General features: G+C 35.2%; 1 protein-coding gene across 2 annotated transcripts in view; it reads right to left on the reverse strand.

Moving 5' to 3' along the window:
* The window catches only part of SPON1 (spondin 1), a 360,535-nt gene that overhangs the window by 125,933 nt on the left and 212,523 nt on the right, over nucleotides 1-22,079 (reverse strand). For both annotated transcript variants that reach the window (XM_074842053.1, XM_074842052.1), the window contains exons 4-6: nucleotides 11,890-11,963; nucleotides 11,081-11,203; nucleotides 5,921-6,069 (exon numbers count right to left, since the gene is read on the reverse strand). In XM_074842053.1, coding sequence (XP_074698154.1) covers nucleotides 5,921-6,069; nucleotides 11,081-11,203; nucleotides 11,890-11,963 — 346 coding nt within the window. The remainder of the gene's footprint in view (nucleotides 1-5,920; nucleotides 6,070-11,080; nucleotides 11,204-11,889; nucleotides 11,964-22,079) is intronic.

The following is a 22,079-nucleotide window of genomic DNA, read 5'->3' on the forward strand; positions in this document are numbered from 1 at the left end:
TCTTTTGTTTACATAAGCCTACAGAAATAAAACTCACTGAAGAAATTTAAATTTGGAGTTTTCCACACTTTCTTCAGAAGAATAAGGATTTGTAGAAACACAATTTATTTACTGTTATGTCAGAACAAAGTTGATCTTCTCTTTCTGGCTTTCCTTTTAAAGTGAAGTGATCTCTAAGTATCTGTTCTATAAGTCACCAGTAAGATATAAAAGAAAAATAAATATTATTTTTAATATTTTAAAGGGTTTTTCTATTTCAGTAGTTGTCAGAAAAAGACACCTTTTAAATGTCTTTTCAAAACGAATGCTGTATTTTGACCTACATTAGTATCATGCTCACAGTAATTAATCATATGAGCAGAAAGAACAAATGGCACAGCATTCAACATCAGCTTTATTTCTTATTAGAGAAGCATATCTTTATTGTTATCGAGTACTAAAAAAAGAATGCAATTGTGATGAACAGGTTTTGCTTGTTTTGTAAAGAAAGCAACACAAACTGTGAATCATCCTAATTACAGTTTCCAACAGAAGTTTTAAAGATGGAAGCCACCCTAGAAGAGGTGTTCTGAACCCTGTTGCATGAGTTATTTACTGGTAGATAAAGCTTCCCTTTATGACCTAAACAGACAACTTTTCAGCAGAAATTTAGCATAGTAAAAAGGCATTTCAAAACTTTTAATTACCAACATGCCAGAGATTTTAAATTATTATATAAGGTACCTTCCAAAAGGAAAGGACGGAAAATGTACCACTTAACATTTTTAAAAGGCATAAAAAGTACCACAATTCACAATAGAGGCATATGCCCAGAGTAATAGAGGAGTCTAACCAAGCAAACAGAAGTCCCATACAAATTTACAACCAAGCAGCTTGATCTGTCCAGAATTAGATTAAATACAGCATTAAAAACATGCAGTCAGGCTGTAACTGAAGTAGAAAGCATGCCGGGACAGTGTATATTATTTCACTGTTAGACCAAGTCCAAAACCTACCGAAATTTTTTGTGGGCTTTGCACAGAAACCTAAAGGGCTTTTAGACTATTTGTAGGAACAGTGATTGTACCTTTTCTATTAGACTTTATGGCCATACTAATATTTCCTAAGTGTTCCTGTCTTTTCAACAGAGAAAGGCTGGTGCCTCTGAAAACTGGATGGGAACTCAAATCCCTCCCGGGGACTGAGGAGGAGGGGGCCCCGTGGGTATGTTGATGCCATTCACTGAAGGTTTGTTTAAGCAAAAGTAGACCTCCCCGTTGGCCAATTTCTTCTAGTTATCATGAGTAACAACAGTAGCAGAAATATCAACAGTAATACGTGGCAAAATAATCTAAGATCCTGTATATGTTTTAATCTCCACCTGCAACAAAAGCCAAGCTGCCATGTTCTCACTAATTTTTTAGCTACATTAAACAAGCACAGACTAAACTACTTCTGCAGCAATCACAGCTTTCAAGCATAAAGTGGCCTTATTCTCAAACAATGTTCCGTGTATCATGGTCTCTGAAGCTTAAGCGTTCAGGGAGAATTGTTACCTGTTCTGTCAAGCACAAGTGCAACTCAGCTGAACCTCCCTGGTTGGTTAGCTAATTTTAACTTCTGTAAGTCCACAATAACAGATAATTCACAAAGCAAAATTCGGAGCCTGCTTGAGTAACCATGATGATAATTTGCCTAGTACTATAAGAAAAAGTAATCAATATACTGCAGATTCCTCTTTGTAATTCAGGTGATTTACAAGCTTCAGTCAGAAAATTCTAATGACTCCATTTTTCCATGGAAGAACATAGTACTGTGTTACAAAACAGGTAATGAAATGGTAACTACTCAGCTGAAATACTGAAATTATATTTCTCAAAAAAAAAAAAAAAAATCAGGATCAATCCAACAATGGAATTGCTTTAATTTTTACTCCCTTTTTTTTTTAATATTATATGGATATATTAAAAAAATCCAAACCAGATTATTTTTTAAAAATAAACATTTGGATAATCATAACAATTACATATTTTATTCTGTAGAAAAAGTTTCAGATATTTCAGGTTTCATCTTCAATTACTAGATTGTCTTCACATAAATTATCACATGTCAAAAAATTTACAAGCATCTTACTGGAAAGCAGAAATTGCTCTTCTCAAAGGTATAGGCAGCTCTAATCTGAAGCCACTGAAGACAATGCAAAAAGTCATCCTACTTACTGACATTTCAGAGTATTAAATCAAACCCATAAGAGTGTCATCTATGTGTCCATAGGGAATAAACAGAGACTGAAAAGTGCATTTCCTGGAGATAGCGGCAAGGTACAGAACATTACTTATCCTGGTTTCCAAAAAATTGATGGCAGAATGACTTAGTATTTATCCTAAAAAAATTAGGCAAAACCAAATGAGTTCTCCTAAGGTGCGAGACATTTAAATCAAAAAGGAATGACTATGTCTCTATTTTAACCTTGTTTCATCTGCTTAGGATGTGACATTTAGAACTTTATTCTTTTTGTTTCATGTTTTAACCATCCTGTTTGTTTGTTTGTTTAAATAGAGCAATCACAATATGGATGCAGAATTCCCCTTTCAAATTCTGTATATTTTTCTATCGAGGCAGTTTATCAAATAATAGGTTCTGAACAAATCAGACTTTCTGAAAACAAAGTGAAAGAGTGAATATATTTCAGAGATACATGAGGTCAGTGAAAATTCTTTTGCTCACATAATTCCTTTTCCATCCTTTGTTCATTTATAACCCCTGAAGTATAATGCATGAATTATCCCATTGTACACATCAATCACTTGACAGATTGTTTTAGTAAAATTCATGTGCTGTGGCTTTCCTTCCAGGCTGCCAGGAAAAGTTTAACAAAAAGGCTGATTAGGTTCCTTTAAGTTCTCCCAGATAAACAAACTACAAAGCAAGTTTACAGTACCCAAGACCATCCATGCAAAAATATCACACAGGCTCTTTACAGTAACAACACAAATCAGAGCATTCGAAGGTGCTCAGTCAAGAAGAAAAGCTGATGATGATTCAGCAGTCTGTCAAATGGGGAGCAGAAATGTTCACGCTCGAGAATCTTTAGTTAACAACACGTACTTGTCGGGACACTTCTTAACAAAGCTCTGTTTAAAGAAAGCCTTTTTTCTTTGCTTCATACACAGACAGTAAATTTTTAGTTATAATTCATTAAAAACATTGGATAGGTTTTTTTTTGGTAATAAAACCTTAGATAATGTCAATGACACAGATGCCAGTTACATAAATATGTGTCTATGCATTCACCTAAGAAACTGCACACAAGATACAGTAGACACACAGCAGATTTCCAAATCCAAGTCTGGCCTTGGAAGAAGTGCATTACCTGCTGTGGGCATGATGCAAGCAAGTGCTGTGGCTCCAGCCCTGCACTGCTGCACAGAGGTCTGGGTCCAGGCACCAAAATCAAACACAAAAATTTTTTTTCTTGTGTTTCCAAAAAACCTCAAAAGCAGTTTGGGAGGGTGATTTGAATGAATTGCATCCTCCCGCACGCCACAACAGAAGGCTGGGAGGAAGACAGATAGGGGAAATAAAGGTAAAATAAGAAATGGAAAAGGGGAAAATAGATCCTGAGGTTGACTGGGAGGTATGGGGAAGGAAACAGTGCTACCAAATTTCAAAGCAGGCAGGGATATTGGAAGAGAGAAAGTGCAATAAAAAAAAAAAATCCTGAATGAAACATCAGCAAATTAGCTCCTGGCATTACTAGCTCTTCTGCCTTGGTTGTAGAACTTTACCTCAGTATCTCTCAGAAGTATTAGCACAGCTTAAACACATGATAAAAAGAAACAAAAAGTCAAATAAACTCGATAAAAATATTGTGGCATTTGTTGATATGCTGCATTGTTCTAGGCAATATCCAGTTATAACACCAATTCATTGCTTGGATTAGACTGAATCGGGACAATCAGGGCAATTATTGCAGGTTTGACACAATCAGACAAGCCTGATGTTAAAATGAACTGTGACATTCATTAATTCCATGTGCGATTTTGGCAGCCCCTGAAATTGTATCCAGTTAGCTATTTTATGTACTCTGAAAGTCACAATCACCTCTGATTTGAATCCAATGTATAAATATATCTCCTTTTCTCAAATACATGGCACATAATGACAAAGAACCCAGAATTTGGAAAGCAGAAAGTCACAATTTTCATTCTTTTCCATATTCCCTTCAACTTCACTGCCTCTTCCGCCAGTGTTTGGTATGACCTTTCACAACTGCACCTCTATTTGCGCTTCATCCCATACTCTCCCCATGTCCTTGCTGCTTCTAGACCAGACCTAATTGTGCAGTTACAATTCAGATGCGCCAAAACCTTATTTCTAAAGTATTTCTGAACAATGTGTGAAGAAATCCTCTCTTTTTTAGTATAAAGATACTAATTAAGCTGATTTTCTTTATTTCATGTGGACCTAACTATGATGAAATCTTGATTTCCCAAGTAAGCAACAAAAAAGATAAATTACACGCGGTATATAGAATAATCTGCTATAATTTTAATCCATCTGGGTTTATATAGTGAATATATATAAAAATATAAAATAAATATATAAAATCCAGCCGTTTCTCAGCAAATATGCAAAGTCAAGTTACCTAGGATCAAGGCCTTCTTTCTATTCCCAGGTACGCCAAAGGTTTATTATAGGATAAAGAGAATAACGTACCATCATAGCATCTCCCCCCCATATTCAACATGTTTCTCCCTTTCATATTCCTTACGTATCCCTTTAATATATTGAATTATAATCTGGTTTTATTTCATTTGTCTTGGTTTGGGGAGTTTCTTGTCAAACACACTAGATGTTCTTGTACTGTGATTATACACACTTAAGCATCACAAAACAGAAAATGAAATATAGAATGTAAAGCTTTTTGCTATACAAGTTTTCTTGTGGGTAAAAGAGACTTTGAGGTTGTTCTACACTGTCTGTATAAATATAATTGAATATTTTTTTCTCTATATATACAACTCTGTGTATAATCTAAGCATCATACAGGAGGGGGCAATTTCTGCCTTCTGTCCCCTGTGGAGCAATCATAATTGTACATTATATATGCACTTACCCACAAACATGCATCTACATAAATTGTATGTATAGCTCTATTTGATGTAATATTTACATTTTTTCTGTCTTATAACTGAACTCTGTTTCCAGTGAATCCTTAAATGTCGTGCAGGTAGATGTCCTAATTATAATCATCACCATGTCCTGGTATATTTTATTTGGTTGCTTGTTACTTGATGTAACAAAAAGAAAATCACCTATAAACTATTTGAAAGATTGATTTCTGTTCCGTTGAATCAATCCCCTGTAAAATTATATACTATAAAGCCTCCTTTGCCCTTAAACCATAATCCAAATTCATCAAATATTTTTAGTGCCGATGTGCAAAGCCTTCCTGCTCAGCAACAAAAACCAGGTCACTCTCCTGTAAGAGCACTTCTAAGCTGAATGAATCTGCAGAAAATTCTAAATAAGGTGCTTACCAGAAAAAAAAAAAAACCACCCTACAATATACTATAAACTAAAAATCACCACTTCAGTAAGGAATAAGGTATACTGCTTGCCATCTTCATGGTATTCCTTTAATAAAATCTAAGTGTCTTCATCATTAAGCGGAAAGATGAAGTTTACTTTTCTACCTCTGATTTATGTCTTGCATGACACATAGATTTTTCAAGTTCAGAATAATGCAACTTATTTGTCCTTTCACAGACAAAAACTTTTGCCAGAGTAAGAATGAGTCTAGAAAGACAGACAGAACTCCTAATCTGTTTAAGTGAAAATTATCCAGCAAAATTAAATCACAGACATTGTCAGTGAGAAATCATTCACGGGCCAAGGTAGGATGCATGTTTTAAAGTATGCACTAAATTACACCTACTTGCTGTCGAATTTCTTCTTCCATCTTTACTGGGGACCCCAACTCTGCGACTTGTTTGACACCTTCACTAGCATATCCTCCATACTCCCAAAGGATGTAGTTCTTTGAGTGAGAACTACCAATGATCGCAGACCAGTGGTTGGTGCGTCCTTTCAGGAGGGAGATAAAAAAAAAAAAAAAAAAATATCAACCATCAAGACAGCCTCAAAGCATAATTCCTAATTTCTATTAAAGTGAAAGTTTTGAATTGCTCAGTCTTCACCAGTACCAAGCTTTTGCACGTGTTGCATGCTGTCAGTTCTCACTATATCAATACACCATATCTTTAGAGTAATAAGAACAAGTATATTGTGAACTACAAAAATATAGCATGAAGTGATAGTAATTACTGAATATAATAACACAGACAGAAATGGTGAGAAAGATTGTATTCCGGCTAATGAAGCAGGCCCCCCCCAACAGATAGGCTTAGTGTATTTTTTTCTTCACCAAAGACTTCACTTCTTCAGGAAGTGTAAGAATCCTTTAATTTTAGGTTTCTATGCAAAATATTTTTGAGGATGAAACCTGCAAGGGGAAGACTTCAGTGGTCACTTGAAGATTTAACAGCAAGTTGCTTCATTACTGAGAGATACTGGTTTCTAACAGTCCACTAGATTTGTGTTTGAGTGGTGACAGCAGATTACCAGCAAAAGGTAGATATAAGCATGGTTACACTATCATTAAACTTTACAGATTTTCATTTATAGTTTTGTGCCCAAACATTATCAGGCACAGCATTATAAAGGGCTTACCTTAGCCCTTTAGCTATAGGCTAGGTAGGCACCTCCATGGCCAGAAACCTCCCTCAGTAGCTTCCTGCTGAAACAGGGCTTTCTATGGGCAAATAGTGTCCAGCACTTCTTCCAGGCAACTTCCGAAATACTGGTAAAGAGCTGCTCTTATTGGCACTGACATAGTTGGTTTTTCTGCTTCTGCATACTTAAATTATATATGTACGTATACGTCTCCTTCCCCCACCCTCACCATTAGCAGGGGTTCTCTAATTTAACAAGGAAGCAAAGAAGTGAATTTTGGTGCTTCTATATTCACTGAGTTTGCTTGCTCAGTGTAAGAGTTGTATAGCTAGACAAAAGGATTTCTGGTCTTGTTTCTTGTCTTGTTGAACAAAAAAAAGAAAAAAATTTAAAAGTTTAAAGAAGAAAATGTTAGAGAAGTCTGATGGAATTGGAAAGAGAATTGAGGAGAAATAAGGAGTCACAGAAGTCCCACAGTACTGGAAATAAAAATGAATTTACTTAAGTGTCAAATAACACTCTGCAAAGATATAGGCCTAAAGGAAAAGGATGAGAAAATGAACTGTTCACATAAGCAGACAGTCTGGTTAACAGTGCAAAGACTGTAGGAGATGAGGGAGACAGAATGATGGAATGAGACAATAATTAACATTTTTCTTTGCAATGCAAAAGGTAGAAAGTAGCAGTAAAAACAGCTGAAAACTAGAATAAACGAATGAAAAATGAATAATGAAGTAAACAAAAGGAATGCAAATTTAAGATGTGAAAGGTGGGACAATGAAATTGAAAAAGACAGTGTAGAGAATTGAATAGATAAAGTCAGATGCAGGAACCTAATCACAGGAGAATAGAAAATAGATTAGAAATAAAAAATGGGCTCCAGTAATAGGGGAAAAAAGCTAGAAAAGTGTAGCAAGCAGAATAGATAGGTGAGGGAGATGAGCTAGCAACACAGCAAACAAAGCCTCCATAGCTTGCCTAGTGCTAAACTTGGACCAAAATACACCTACTGAGCTCTGAATTATATTAGGCTTGAGGTTTTCAGAGTCCATTAAAGCTAGTCAGTAATTGAGCCCCAAATGGAGAAAAATACAAAACTAAACCTCCTCCCCACCCAGGTAATAGCTGAGAGACTACAGTGTCAGAAGATGGTTTCTTGATTAAAGATCTAGTAACTGTTCCTTAAATACACACTGGCACCTTGTCAAACCACAGAGATACTGTCATTCAGCTCCAGTACGAGACCACCAGTTTTGCCCATTCTTTCTTCCTAGCACACAAGTCTAACTCACAAGTCATAGACAGCAGCTCTCCCTGAAACACAGTAAGTGGCACTTACTGAAATTTATAGGAAGAGAAGATTCCATGATTTCCCCACAAAAGAAAAACGTTTCACCACAGAGAGGAACCCGTGTGCTTTTAAGTCTGTAGTAAAATGGATACTGATTTGTTCCATGTGCTCCAAAGCTTCTCATGCTCCCTATCCTCGACAGATCAAGAACATCTGATGAACTTTGCAACCAGAGCCCCACCTCTTCCACTCCTAAACACCTCCCCCTAAAGATATTGGCTCTGCAGAGAAAGAAGCTGGCCCACCTACTTGCCTAAATAACTTTTACAGAATTTGTACATTTGCAAATGTTTCACTCCTCACCTAGAACCTCCCATTTTTGACGAGAGCGAAGAGACAACTCAATATAGTTTCTTAAAGCTTTTATTCTAAACAAAGCAACTTCTCTACATGTAATAATCTGAGTAGAACAGGCCAGAACTATTTTGCATTACCAGTCCAGGGTCACTATCCAGTTCCTAAGATAGCAAACATAATACTGTCAGCTTTCCAATGGTGTTATTTCAGTTCCTTTCTGTATGAGTAGTTTCTCAATTTACACACTTATATGTGTATTTTTGCATAAAGATCAAGGTATCACAACATGAGAATGTATCCTCTGACATATTTCATAGATGTGCCATATCAAATCATGATGGAGAGCATATAGATTCCTGTTACCATATATTGGTGATGCCCAGACAGAATAAATGCTTTTAGGCCACAGGGCATATGTAAGTACAAATCTTTCTGATGGGCAAAATGTGATAGGAAATCTAATAGTTCCCCTTGAGCCAGATTTAATAACAAATGAAATACTTCGCTTCCAGTAGTCCTATTATCAGGACTTCTGATAACTTGCAAAAATTACCTGAAAAGCATGCTCACTTTTAAGCCTCAGTTTGCAAACCAGTTTAATTTTCTTTTTTCAGTCAGTCTGAGAACCATTAGAGCAAAATTGTTTTAAGAATCAGGTTTTTTAACCCTCTCTACAGCTGTGGTACACCTCTCTCCATTCACTCTATGGTTGGCACACTCAGAACAAGATTGTGTTGCAGTGGTTTCATTCTAAGAAATGTTTTATAAAGTAGGCGTATCTGATAACTGAAACAGACAATACACTTTTAAATTTAATGGAACAGAGGTATTTTAATTGCACTGGCATAGTAAGTGTAAATTATTCCTAATCCATGGAATCTGTGAAAATGTAAAAATAGTTTCCCAGACTTAAAAGTTGTGTACTGTACCTTCCAGAAACATTTTTGTGTGATAGCAAAAGAAAATATCTTATTTGGCGAAAGAAGTTCTTTGGAGAAAAGCAAAGCACCAGAGTACATATTATTTAGGGATTTTTAAAGCAAGTCAGAAGCTAAGTTAAAGACACAAAATAAAAGTTTTATGATCTGCTTCCTATTTCAGCCATACTGATAGTATAGGAATAGAGCAGAATTTTTTATGGGATGGCTTAGCAAATAGTAGCGATTTACCACAGTCCATCATGAACTGCATTTTATTTTAATGTAATTACTGCACAAGTTCAGCATTTAAAGAATAACTTTGATGACTAGTTTTTATTTTTAACATCACTACATCTGGATGAGATTGTGTCTCAACTTTCAGAATTTTCAATGTAAAATCTTATCAGCTGTTTTTACTGGGCTTAATCCTTCTAGCATTATATGGTTATTTTTTCATTTTTCCAGATTTTTAAGTAAATCATTAATATAATTCATCACTTTGTAACTAGGGAGAGACAGCAGTCTTCAGTCCGCTATTGTGGCAAACTATTGCAGCTTGCTTACTTTCAGTTGTGCACCCATATTCTTAATGTGTTTGCTGACTTGGATTTAAAAGAAAATGCAATTTATCCGCAATATTACATCATTAAGTCACACTAATTTCATAGTTTTCAGCCATTTTCTCATGCCCTATTTCTAACCACCAGCTCAATTCATACAAGTAATACATATAAAGTGTGAAACTCAGCAGGTATATAAATCATCCAATAGTCTAAAAGAGCCTTCTTGCAGTTACTGGGTTTTGCTTATTTTCTCTCTCATGTATTAGGCTGACAAATAACATCACAACAATGCTACATTCAACTTAAAATGTATGAGACACTCAGCATAAGCAATATTGCTTAGACTGTGAAAACGGTGGGCTGATTGACACAAAAACCATATTTGAGTTATATGATGATAATCTGACACAGTGACAATAAATTTAAAAAAATAAATCAACATATAAAGTATATATAATAAACATCAGCCACAGACAATATAACAAAGTTTAACAACCAGTAAATGTGATTCATGTTCTTAAATAATTTCCTAGCCTTTATCGCCACAGTGGACTCAGTAATGAAAGAACAAATACATCATACACATGGTTTTGTAACTTTAGTTTTTTACAGTTACTTGCATTATTGCAACAAGGATACTGATTCTGTAGTTCAGAAACTTTAAAAACCCAGACAGGTAAAGCTCAGAACGGGTATTTTATCTGTCTATTGAACCAACAAAGACAAAGAAGACAGAACATTCTAAGGTCTATATAACTCATGTCCTTGGGCAGCAAGATTCGGGGCTCACAAAAATTAACTGGAATCTTTTAAAAGACTTTGAAGGAAAGCATACTGGCTAGATTGGCATGGTTGTAAACTCAAAATTTTAGTGTGTTGCCCATCCTTTGTGGCCCTTTTCTTAAAATTTCATTTTCTAGCTGTACATTATAAGTCAGTCTAACCTTATTAAAAAAAAAAAAAGGAAAAAGTAACCTTTCTCACACAAAGGAATCTTGAAAATGTGATCTCATACACATGTCAGTTCAAAATGTCAGGCAAATCAATAGAATTCATTTGTTATGTATGGCATTCACAGAAGGATCCATGGATTTTCAATACTGAACATTAACAGCATTGCACACACATCATAATTTACACTGCTGAGCTGTAAATATGTAACGTGTCATACAACAAGCTCCAATTCTCTTCACAGTCCCTATAGAGTACAATAATGAAAGAATGATACTCACGTGGAAAATCTTTGGGATGTGTTTTTTCTGACCAGTTTCCATAAAAAGTTAGCCTGTATTTGGCGGTTCCACAAGCACAACAATCTAAAATTGGTTTGTCAGTCACACCTTCTGAGGCTGAATCTGAAAAGGCAGCAAAGTACCCATTGACAATGGTTACAACTCAAAATCAGCTGATGACAGCAAAGTTGCCGTAATAAATACTCCAGTAAATAAATCTGAATTAAACCCTTTTTTTTTATTATTATTTTTAAGTTGGACTACACTAGACTAAACCAGAACCCTGAAATAGCTGAATCATATTTATAAGTGGATATAAGGATTTACGTCTACATTTTTATATAAGAAGGCACCACTATTTCAGTCATCTTCAGATTCGAAATGGGTTTCTTTCTGGTTCTTATCTGACATGGACAAAACCTCAATTGATCTCAAAACACAATAGGCTTGAAACTTCTGGACAACGAAAGCATATAAATTCTCCAGTGGGATGCAACAACCTATTGCAATTCTTCGGTTTAGGAGAGGATAAAAAAGCCTAGAATTCAATAAATGAAGCACCCTGGAGACAAACGAGTTTCACACGAAGACCAGGTAAAAAGGTGCAAGTATCACATCTAGGGCAAGGCAAGGAAGATTGTATGAGGACCAGTATATGTGATAAGCAAAACATAATAGAATAGGAGATCCCAAATTTGAAATTGGATGAAGCTGTTCAAGGCCTTAGAATTTTAGTTTGATATAATGAGTTAAGAAAAATAAGTAGGACATGACAAGGAGAGGTCAGAAGGTGTTTTACTTTACCTTACCTTGTTCACAAATTTTTTTGGTGAGAGAACCCTCATCTTGAAAATAAATTATGCGCTTCTGCACAATACTGGCTCTATAAAGAAAAAAAAAAAAAGAGTTTAAAATATATTTATTCCTTAAAGGAAGAAGAAAATGCACGATAAAGTAGCAAAAGGACAGAAGTGGACTGCTAAGACCTAGGCATATTTCCTTCTGACAATACATATACACAATACAGGACTACAGAGAAGATTTTTATTTCACCTTGTATTTGAATTTCATTACATTTTACAGAAACTTTGAAGGTTATTACCTTTAGAGAAGTGATCATAGTTATATGGTGAGGATCTGTGCTCTTCAAATGCATAACAGCCAACTGAATATTCAATATTTCAATCAAATCTTATATTAAAATACTGAAATTATATTCAATTTCAAAAAAATAGCACAGCTAAAGCAAGCAGCTCTTTGTAGAAAATTACATGGCATTCTGAAGACATAAATACTTCTGATATATGACTGCAATTCAGTGGAAATATCATGTAAAACAAAAGTTAGAGGAAGAGCTAGCATAAGCTGCAGTCTTTAAAAGCAATTCAAAGGTTCCAAAAGACAAACCACTTTAAAATTAATTAACTCTAGAACATTTTATTAAGACCTATATTTCAAACAAAATGTAAGTTTATAAGCCTCAGTTTAGCAGGGAACAGGGAGGTTGAATCTTAAAACTACAGGGAAAACCAGAGTTATGGTGCTATTTTGTTTTTTAAAGCTGGAACTGTACAGCTGAAATTCAGCTGATTTTTAGCCTCCCATCTGAGAGACCATAAATTGAATTTCACGTCAAAGATTTTCAAGTCAGCAAAGCACCAAGCCCAAGTTCTTCTTGCACATTTGTATCATAACCACCATATGATAAATGTCAAAACCAATAATCAACTGGAAAATATATTCAAATGGCTCAGGAGACCCCCCCCCAAGTCCTAAATAAACTTAACTAGCTTCTTTGATCCTTTTTTAACTGTAAAATTTTGATTCACGTGTAAATGTTACCTTCTTTCTATAAGAAAACAGAATTTGGTTAAATTCAAAGTCATTCTTTGGACAGAGAGTTTTCTGAGGAGAACGTGCTTTGGGAGCCAGCACTCTTCTTTGTTTACCAGTAAGGGAGCACATTCTAGCAACATTTTGTACCATCACTCGTATTTAAAATGCTAAATAGCAAGGGCCAGATTATTGTTTTACCTCAACTTTAGAGTCAAATAATTATCTTGATCTCACAAGAGTTATTCCTCACTCATACCAGTTGAAATGAGAAGAAAAATAAGAATATATATGCTTAGAAGTGTTGTTGTAGTGATGTAAACCTTTCTTTGACAATGTCCTACCGCATAAAATTATCAACAATAAGATGCAATTTTACTGTGCTTTCTTTGCCAATATACAAGGTCAGATTAGGATAGGAAGGAATCCTTTGTTTCACATTAGGAAGCAACCAGGAGAATTAACTGCATTTTGTAAACCTCTTAAAGCTAGATCAAACTGGAGAGGGTGCAGAAACTACAGCTTGCTCTCACCCTTAATACAGCTAACATCTTCTAAAGGAAGATGTGGTAAAGGACAATACAGGCAACAAACCAAGGCTGTGAAAAAACAGCATGAAACAGAAGAGCAAGACTGACTTTTACAAAAAGCAAGGGCGTGATCTGCCAGTATTTGGTGAAGGGGAACTCCTAGGCCTCATCTTTAGAAAGGAGTGTTTACATTAGGGAAATATGAGACTGTAACAAATAATAGAAAGTGAACAAAACCTAGAGTTAGTTAAATCTGGTTTTTATCAATATGAGAACTGTCACAGGACAGTTCAAATGGTGCCAGAAGAGACTGACCAAGCATATGAAAAGCAGAATGAAAGATTTCTGAGAAATCTTTTTCAGGGTTTCTAACAAGAAATGAGGGGGAAAAAATAAAACAAACAAAAACACCAAAACAACTACTAGCAAGAATATGAGCTCAATGGCCAGCCTGTGACAGTGGCATGCTCCCTTAGTTTCTCCAATCTTCACATTCAAAAACAAAGACAACTTTAAAGACTTTTTAGATGTTACACTGCAATTGAGAACCAATATTTTTACACAGACTCGATGAAACACATACAATTTTTGATACACAATCAGTCATTGTTCTTCATACACTGTACCATAAAACTGGAACAGTCACGTAAGATGATTAATAAAATGTAAAGTAACAGCAACCTGAGCTGAAATGTACATGCATTATCACAACTCACATATTGTCAAGATGCTTTAATTTCTTATACACTGGCCAGTTACCAGCAGCCATCTTCCAGGATTGAGACTGGTCCAATAGCATCTTCACTGATATCCTGGATGAGGATGTGGAATGCAACTTCAACAAGTTTGCAGATGACACTGAATTGGGGAAGCAGTTGACATGCTGAAGAGTAAGACTACTATTTAGACAAGCAGATCCTGACAAGCATGAGAAACGGGTTGGTATAAACCCTGTGAAAAGTCAAAGGCAAAGTCTTGTACGTAGGATGGAATAATGTGGTTAGACAGTACAGGACAGGGCATCTGCTAGCCAGAGCGCAGCTTTGCAGAAAAGGCCTTGTGGGTCCTGGTGGACAAGCTGACCATGAGCCAGCAGCATGCCATTAGAGCCAAGACAGCCACCAGCTTCCTGAGTGGCTTCAGTAAAAGTATAGCAATCTGGTCAAGCAACATCATTTCCTCCCCTCCATTCGGCACTTGTGAGACCACATCTGGAGTATTAGAGACAGTTTGGGGTTGCCCAGTTAGAGAAAGAAATTGCATTATGAGAGAAAGCCCAGTGATGGGCCATCAAGATGATTAGAAGAATAGAGCCCATGATGTCTGAAGAGAGATTGAGAGAACTGGCTTCACTCAATCTAAAGAAAAAAATGCAAAGGAAGGATCTTACGGCTTGCTGTATTCAAATACCTATCAGAAAGATACAGAAGAGTTAGAGCCAGATGCTTCTCAGAAGTGCATAGTGGTAGGATGCAAGGCAACAGGCAAATGGAAACACAAGAAATGCCACGTGGATACAAGGAATACCTTTCTCACCACAAGGATGGTCTAAGTGATCAAACACTGGAACAGGCTGCCTAGACAGCCTGTGCAATCTCTACCCCTAGAGATATTCAAAACTTGATCATACACATCCTTGAGCAACCTACTCAACCTACCTGATGTAACAACACCTACTTCAGGCAAGCAGGTGGATTAAACGCATGCCAGAGTTCACTTCCAAACTAAATTATTCTATGATCCTATTCTTTAAATACCATTTTAAAGAGGTTTTCCAAAGCTTACTCAAAAAAAAACACCAAAAAACTTCATCAATCCAAACAAACAAGAAATCAGATGCTTGATAAAGGAGCTCCCAAATCTGCAAACAAGTATATTACAAGTATTTAATTTCAGAAGCAGTTATTTTAGAAATAAACTGTAGAAAGATTGTTTGAAGCCTGAGGTGTACTTCTATTATTCTTTTTGCTACAGTTAGCTTGTCACTGTGAAATGTCAAGGGAACAGTTCCTTTTCCACCAATAAAAGCTTCACAGCTTTCTGAGTCATTGTCTCTTTAGCTGTGTTTGAAATTATATAGGGAGCCAATAATCTAAATGGGAGTTTTGTTACTGATGCCAAGTGCAACAGGATTGGTACATTAGATGGCTGCATATTACCAAAAGTCAGGCACACAAGTTTACAAATATTCAGACAGAAACAATATTAAATTGATTTTTAAATAGTCATTGTTTAAATAATCAGCCTTTAGACTGAAGACAGATCAAAGTATCTCATCAGTGTTTTTGCCTAGTTTTTATCACTATGATTTTTTTTTAATGTGTTTTATTCCTCCATACAAGTTCTGATTTGGACTAAAGATTCTTTCCTTTGGCTTTGCGGATTACAAAAACAACTTTAAACTGGAATGGCTAACTTTCACAGAGAAGTAAGAAAGCTTTTAAGAATTTACACAAGGTACACATCTGCTTAGGCTGCATAAATCCTTCCCGCCACTTCCAACATCCAGTGCTGTCTGAACTTTACGGGAAAGGGAGATCTGACTGCTTTCCCATAAATATTAACAGATTTAAGTGGATCATTAATTGACTTATTTCTCCCCTTAACTGTCAGCATACCATGGAATAATAAAGACAAAGGAAACAAATATGCGTCCAAAATCTGTTTGTTTTCCATTATCTTCAAAGTGATGCTTCTGGATTTGTGTTAAAGCTTTTCCATGGCCAAACTAAGGAGCAAAACCTTATGTTACAGGCATATATACATCTAGCAGCAGCTCTTTTTATTAGGAAAAAAACCCCCAAACCTCCTGAAAATGTTATTATTTGCTTTGTAGTTCTCTCAGCAAAATCAAGGAATATCTGGTAGCTTCTGTGATACTTGTTTTGGCAATACTACTTCAGAATGTTGTAGATTGGATACAAGCAGGTCAGAGTCTCTGTCCTACCCAGCTTTGGTCAGACCACATCTGAGCATAAGGGGAGCAAGATCTACCCTGGAAGACTTCCCTAGAATAATAAGGTTCCTTCTCCAGCAAAGTTCCACAATGATTGTACCGTCCTGCTATGTAAAGATCTATCAAAGTCACATAAATTGCATTTGGGATATTAACAAAACAGGCAATGTCATAAACCATAAACATTCAGAGCAGCTTTAGGAATGCTCCAAGTCATACCAGAAAGAGTTGGATTCTTTCTTCCATTAAGAAAGCTTTATATCATCTTCCTTGCCCGTTTTGTCAAATCCTAACATCAACAGAAATATTCTTACTTTAAATTGCCTCTGTGGGTGTAATGATGTGACAAAAGAAGTAATAAAGAAGATCTATAAGAATTGTTCCTATGACATTTTTTAAGCTTACATCAAAACCATTAAGTACAATATTAGAGGTACATTTTAACAAAACAGGTTTTGCCAGAGCTAGTGAGGACACCCTAAGTTTCACTTGGATATTGGGCAAACATGGCTTCACTAAAGGCAAACTGTGCCTGACAAATTTGGTGGCCTTCTATGATGGGGTTATAGAATTGGTGGATAAGGGAAGAACAACTTACGTCATCTACCTGGACTTTCTGCTGAAGTAGCGAACTGACTAAGCAACAAATCCATTTCTTCAGGAAAGCAGTGCAAAAAACATTTGGACTGCTGCTGTTCAGATAGCAAAAATATTTAATGCATGTCTAATGAAGTAAAAAAGATAGAAAAAGTGGGTACCTAATTACTGCAAGAAAAAGAAAGGATGGCCCACCCAATTATTGGATGAATTTAATATTTCAATCCTTTCACAAATCCCTTCAAAAAACTGTCAAACCAGATAAGGAGAAAGACAACAAGAATCAATTGATCAGCTTGCATAAAGAACGATTTCTTTTCTAGGTGGTTTTTTTCCTTTCATAATTTCTGAAGAACTACAATAATACCTGCTCCTTTAAGGAAACAAAACAGAATTGATTTTGTGGTGCTTCATATGAAAAAAAAGAATCAAGATAAATACCATGTTCAGCATCTGAGACCCTTATTAATCTAATACGTCACTCTTAAGAGAGTCTCCAGTTAATATGTTTAAATCCACACAAGAATTTAAATACTATTCAGAGTAAGTAAGAATGGCAGAATCTGACACTTTGTTAATTCAGCCATTTGCCTTTCATACAAAAATATAGCTGTGCTTGAAATTTTAGCTGTAAAATGTGCTATGCAGAGCTGTTCTAGATTTTTGTGGGCATGCAGTCAGTTCAGCAAATATTGAACTCAGCATGCTAGAAAAATTTTGCTAACATAGAAAATTTCATACAAAACAGCACACCCAATACAGCTTCTTAAATTTAACTGCAGGTTTACTCATATATCCTCATAGAAACACAAAGTCTTGAAATACCTGAAGAGATTGTATTACAAAGGAGCAAAAGTCCAGTAAGATGTGCTATCTTTATGATTAATTTAAATTAGACTTTGCAACATCTAAGAATTACCAAGTGCTGTAGGATTGAGACCATACACTGTTAATTTCAACTCTCTTGTCTGGGTCATTAGACATTTTGAATAATGGCAGATCTTGCCAAGATAGTCTAACAGCACATTTTATTAAAGCTTCCTAGTCACCGAGCACAACACTGGATAAAAATCATTGTTTACTAAAATTAAAAGTGAACCACATTACTTAGCTTTTTCATTATCTCATTTCATCCTTACTAGACCCAATTTGCCCTTCACTTTTGTTGATGTGAATTGAGAATGCTATATACTACAATAGACAACATTATCTTCGTATGGCAGTGGGTCTACTGGTACTCTGGTTTTAATATAGAGGCAAAAATCTCTTTATCTGTAAACTGTAGAAATAGTATGACATTTTGATGCATAAATAAAATACATATTTTAAAAACGTAGCATACTATATTAAAACAATGCCTTCAGTTTCTGACATAAGACAAATCACTTCCTTAACATGAGTTACCATGCACTGACAAAGCTTAATTTCAGTTCATGTGGTTATAAAAAAACTCATTTAAAACATTCAGTAATAAAAAATGAAAACACTTTTGATGTCATCAATAGTGACTCTGCTTTATGTTTTGAAAGGAAATTGAATTATGACTATCACGATTATTTCTGTTCTTTTTCTCTCTTTGTTTCCCCTCAAAAATTGACAATGGCTTTGAAGTCAAATTAAACATCTGTTTGTAAAATAAACGGGATTGCTACTGACAGCTGCTGCCGAATGGCAAATGTTCTACAGCTGTCAGGCTCCTAAATTAACAATGATGTTCATTTACAAACAGCAAACAACAAGAAAATTATGGAGTATTTTCTTTTTTCATCCCACTACTTGAAATTTTTGAAAATACAGACTCTAATAGAGACTTAGCCAGAAAGAAATCAGACTTTACTGTTTTATTTCCCCACTTATTGGAAGCAAAATTCAGACAAAATCAGATTTCAGTGCAAGATACTACAGAAAACTTCGCTCCTTACATGTCTTAAATCCTTTTGTATTTCCTCTCCAGGATATTTAAATAGATGTAATAATTCTCTGAGGATTTATTCTTCTCCACCACAAATTCTGCCAATGAAAAATACTATTGTATAAAAACATTTTATTGACCTTTTATACATCTTTTTAGATTTGTAAATACACAGACATATCAAACTAGCAGATTTTTTTCAAAATTTTATTTTAAATGTTTACATATTAATTACATCAGAATTAGATGGCAGAATTTTTTAGACAGCAATGTTCATATGTTTAAAACATGAATTTGCTTTTCATGTTTATAACTCAGCTGGAACTCACTGAAGAGTTTCAAGTTCAGTGTGGTTATGTATACATCAGTATTTTCATTAATAACTTGAATGATGGAATAGAGAACAAGTTACTGACTGCAGACAGTATCAAGCTGTAGTTAAATAGCATTAAACACAAAGCCCTAGTTTTAGATAAGAGTAATTACTTGCACAAAGACAGAAGGGAAAAAGCCAGTGAAAGAAGTATTGGATAGTAGGATGAAGGAAGTCTAATGGATCAGAAGTTGAACACAAGTAAATGTTATTCTCTTAAAAAAAAAAAAAAAACAGCAAACACCACAGTGCAAGCATTTTCTCTAAGACCATGTGGAATCATGCAAGGCATCTGTAGGATTACAATGCCCAGTTCTGGGTACCACAATTCAAGCATATGGATCATGTGGAGAAAGTTCAGACAAGACTAGTGAGAGCAATCCAGTATCTAGAAGGGGAAAAGACTGACGGAGCTGAGGTTGAGAGCCTAGAGAAAAGAACAACTGAAGGAAGGCATGGGTTGGAAAGAGGGTTACAGCAGCTGAGATTAAGGGGCATCGCAGGAATAATTTTAGCAAAACAGTAGCAATGACAGGAAAGTATTGGCACCATTCCTTATGGGGACTGCCAAGGGTCCACCTTTAAGAGCAGAGGTGGACAGGGGCAACAATCATAGTTCATCCTATTGTCATACTGTTGTCAGACAATAAAAGACTTGGGTATTTCACCAAAGTCCCTTCTAACATCATTTGCTATGGCTTCCATGTTTACCTTCATGTTTTGAATCAGAAAGTAAAATTGCTAGAAGGCACTATACCTGACTTACTACATGGTATGATTTTTCCAAGTGCATAATTTAAACACATAGTAAGCATCCTCAGAACAACATTGAGAGTCTAAAAGGACCAAGAAATTCAGCATGTATAATTGTTAAGAAATAAAAATAAAAGTTTAAAATATCCCATATATCTTCGCTAAGTATCAAACAAGTATACAGTTGACTCCTGATCAGCTCTGTGTTTGTGTCAATTGTTAACCTTAATGAATAATCTTAATTGCAGTGTTTTCCCAGAAAGTCTAGAGAAAATGTAACGATGATCAAAAAGTGTCTTAGCATAAAGTATGTTGTGTATTTCTAGTGTCTGCATTCCTACCCCACTGCACGTCAAAGGACACTTCTAAAATTTTTTGTAAAACAGCTTGTTTTACAAAAATACAAGTATCTGTGCAAAGTAAGAAACATATGGACCAATGAGAGTAATTGCACATTACTTCCATTTACCACAAAACGTGCCATAACACTGATATATTTTTTAGTATTAAATTCTCATAGGCATTTTAATAAAGCCATAACTATATTCCCCCTACCACTAGAGGAAAGACCATAATCCCTCTCCCTCCTCTTTTGTTTTTTCCCCCCACATTGTTTTTCTATTGTTTTGCACTCCTCAACGAATAAACCCATCTTTCAACTTTTAAGTGCTTTGCAACACTACGCTTTTGCAAACAAAACAGAATATGAATGAATCTAGCTAGATTTTATAGGATTACTAAATTAATTGTACTCCAAAAAAAATTCCTTAGAAGAACACAAAATTACAAGAAAATCAATTTACAACACTTTCTAAATCCATGTGCTCCCATTGTGAAGTTAAACAACATTAAATCTGTGAGCAAATGAAAGTGAAACAGATTTTTGTTTCAAATGTAGATGTGTTTAGTCAGTAGATCCAGAGGGTTGCTACTGTATATATTAAAATGCAAATATGCATTTTTACAATCTAATATTAGAGCTGCTATAAATATAGAAGCTGTATAGAAATGCAGAAGGTTATTCTTCCTTCCTAATACAAGCAAACTCTTTGTGGGTGTTTAGCTTAAAAAATTAAATATAGGGCTGTAAGTTAGCTACATTACAAAGTTTACATTTTTGGCCTATTTGTTTTGTGAAACAAAAAAAAAAAAAGCTGGATGAACAAAACATTTAAGTTATTTTTAAGGAATTAGAATAGTGCAATACTAACATACAATCTTTTCTACCTTGCAGTGTTTTATAAGAGAGTCACTAGCCTCTAGCTGCTTTTCAGAAAACAGAGGCATTGAAAAATGAGTTGAGCTGTATATGATAACCCCTGTGTGAAAGGAATGGACCCACATCTGCTCACTCCCGGTCTATGTCCCCAGCCATTTAAAGCAGTATGCATTTCTGTTACATCACTTTCTAAAAGTGAAGAATGGGGAAAAACAAAAGCAGGTCAAAAGAATTGCATAATGGAAGATTAGTACATTTTCTAGATATCAAAAGTTGTATTTGTTCTAAGGACTATTAGGATGTATAGAGATCCCTTAGATTGCTACCTTAATTGTGTAGAAATACATAAAGTGTCTATATAAAATATTTTAAGCTACACACAAATAAATATTAAGCTACAGTGCCATTATCTCTATCAAAAATTAAGTTCAGAAGCTACTGCTGTTGTCATGTGGTAGTTAACTGGAAGATACAGATTTGGGTGTTTTTAAACTATCACTACAGAGAAATATTTCTCTGCATGCAGAAGACTCATTAATTCTACTGGGAAGATCAATATAGCTATTTATAATACGAGAACTTATCTTCTATTGTTCCATAAACAGCATATAATTGTTACTAAGAGCTCTTGGTAGGCAAGGAATGCAGGTTGTTCTCTGTTTTTCCTTGGCCATTATATTTAGTCATAATGGAAAGCTTTCAGTAAACGCTTTATAACTCTGCTCAATTGCTACAGTATTAGTATTCTAATGAACAGGTAAAATTGCTGGCATGTATCTGGACAATCACACAGGAAAACTGAAAGGATAAATGAAAAAGACTGAAT

Source organism: Strix aluco, chromosome 16 (assembly GCF_031877795.1).
Source record: "Strix aluco isolate bStrAlu1 chromosome 16, bStrAlu1.hap1, whole genome shotgun sequence".
NCBI lineage: Eukaryota > Metazoa > Chordata > Aves > Strigiformes > Strigidae > Strix > Strix aluco.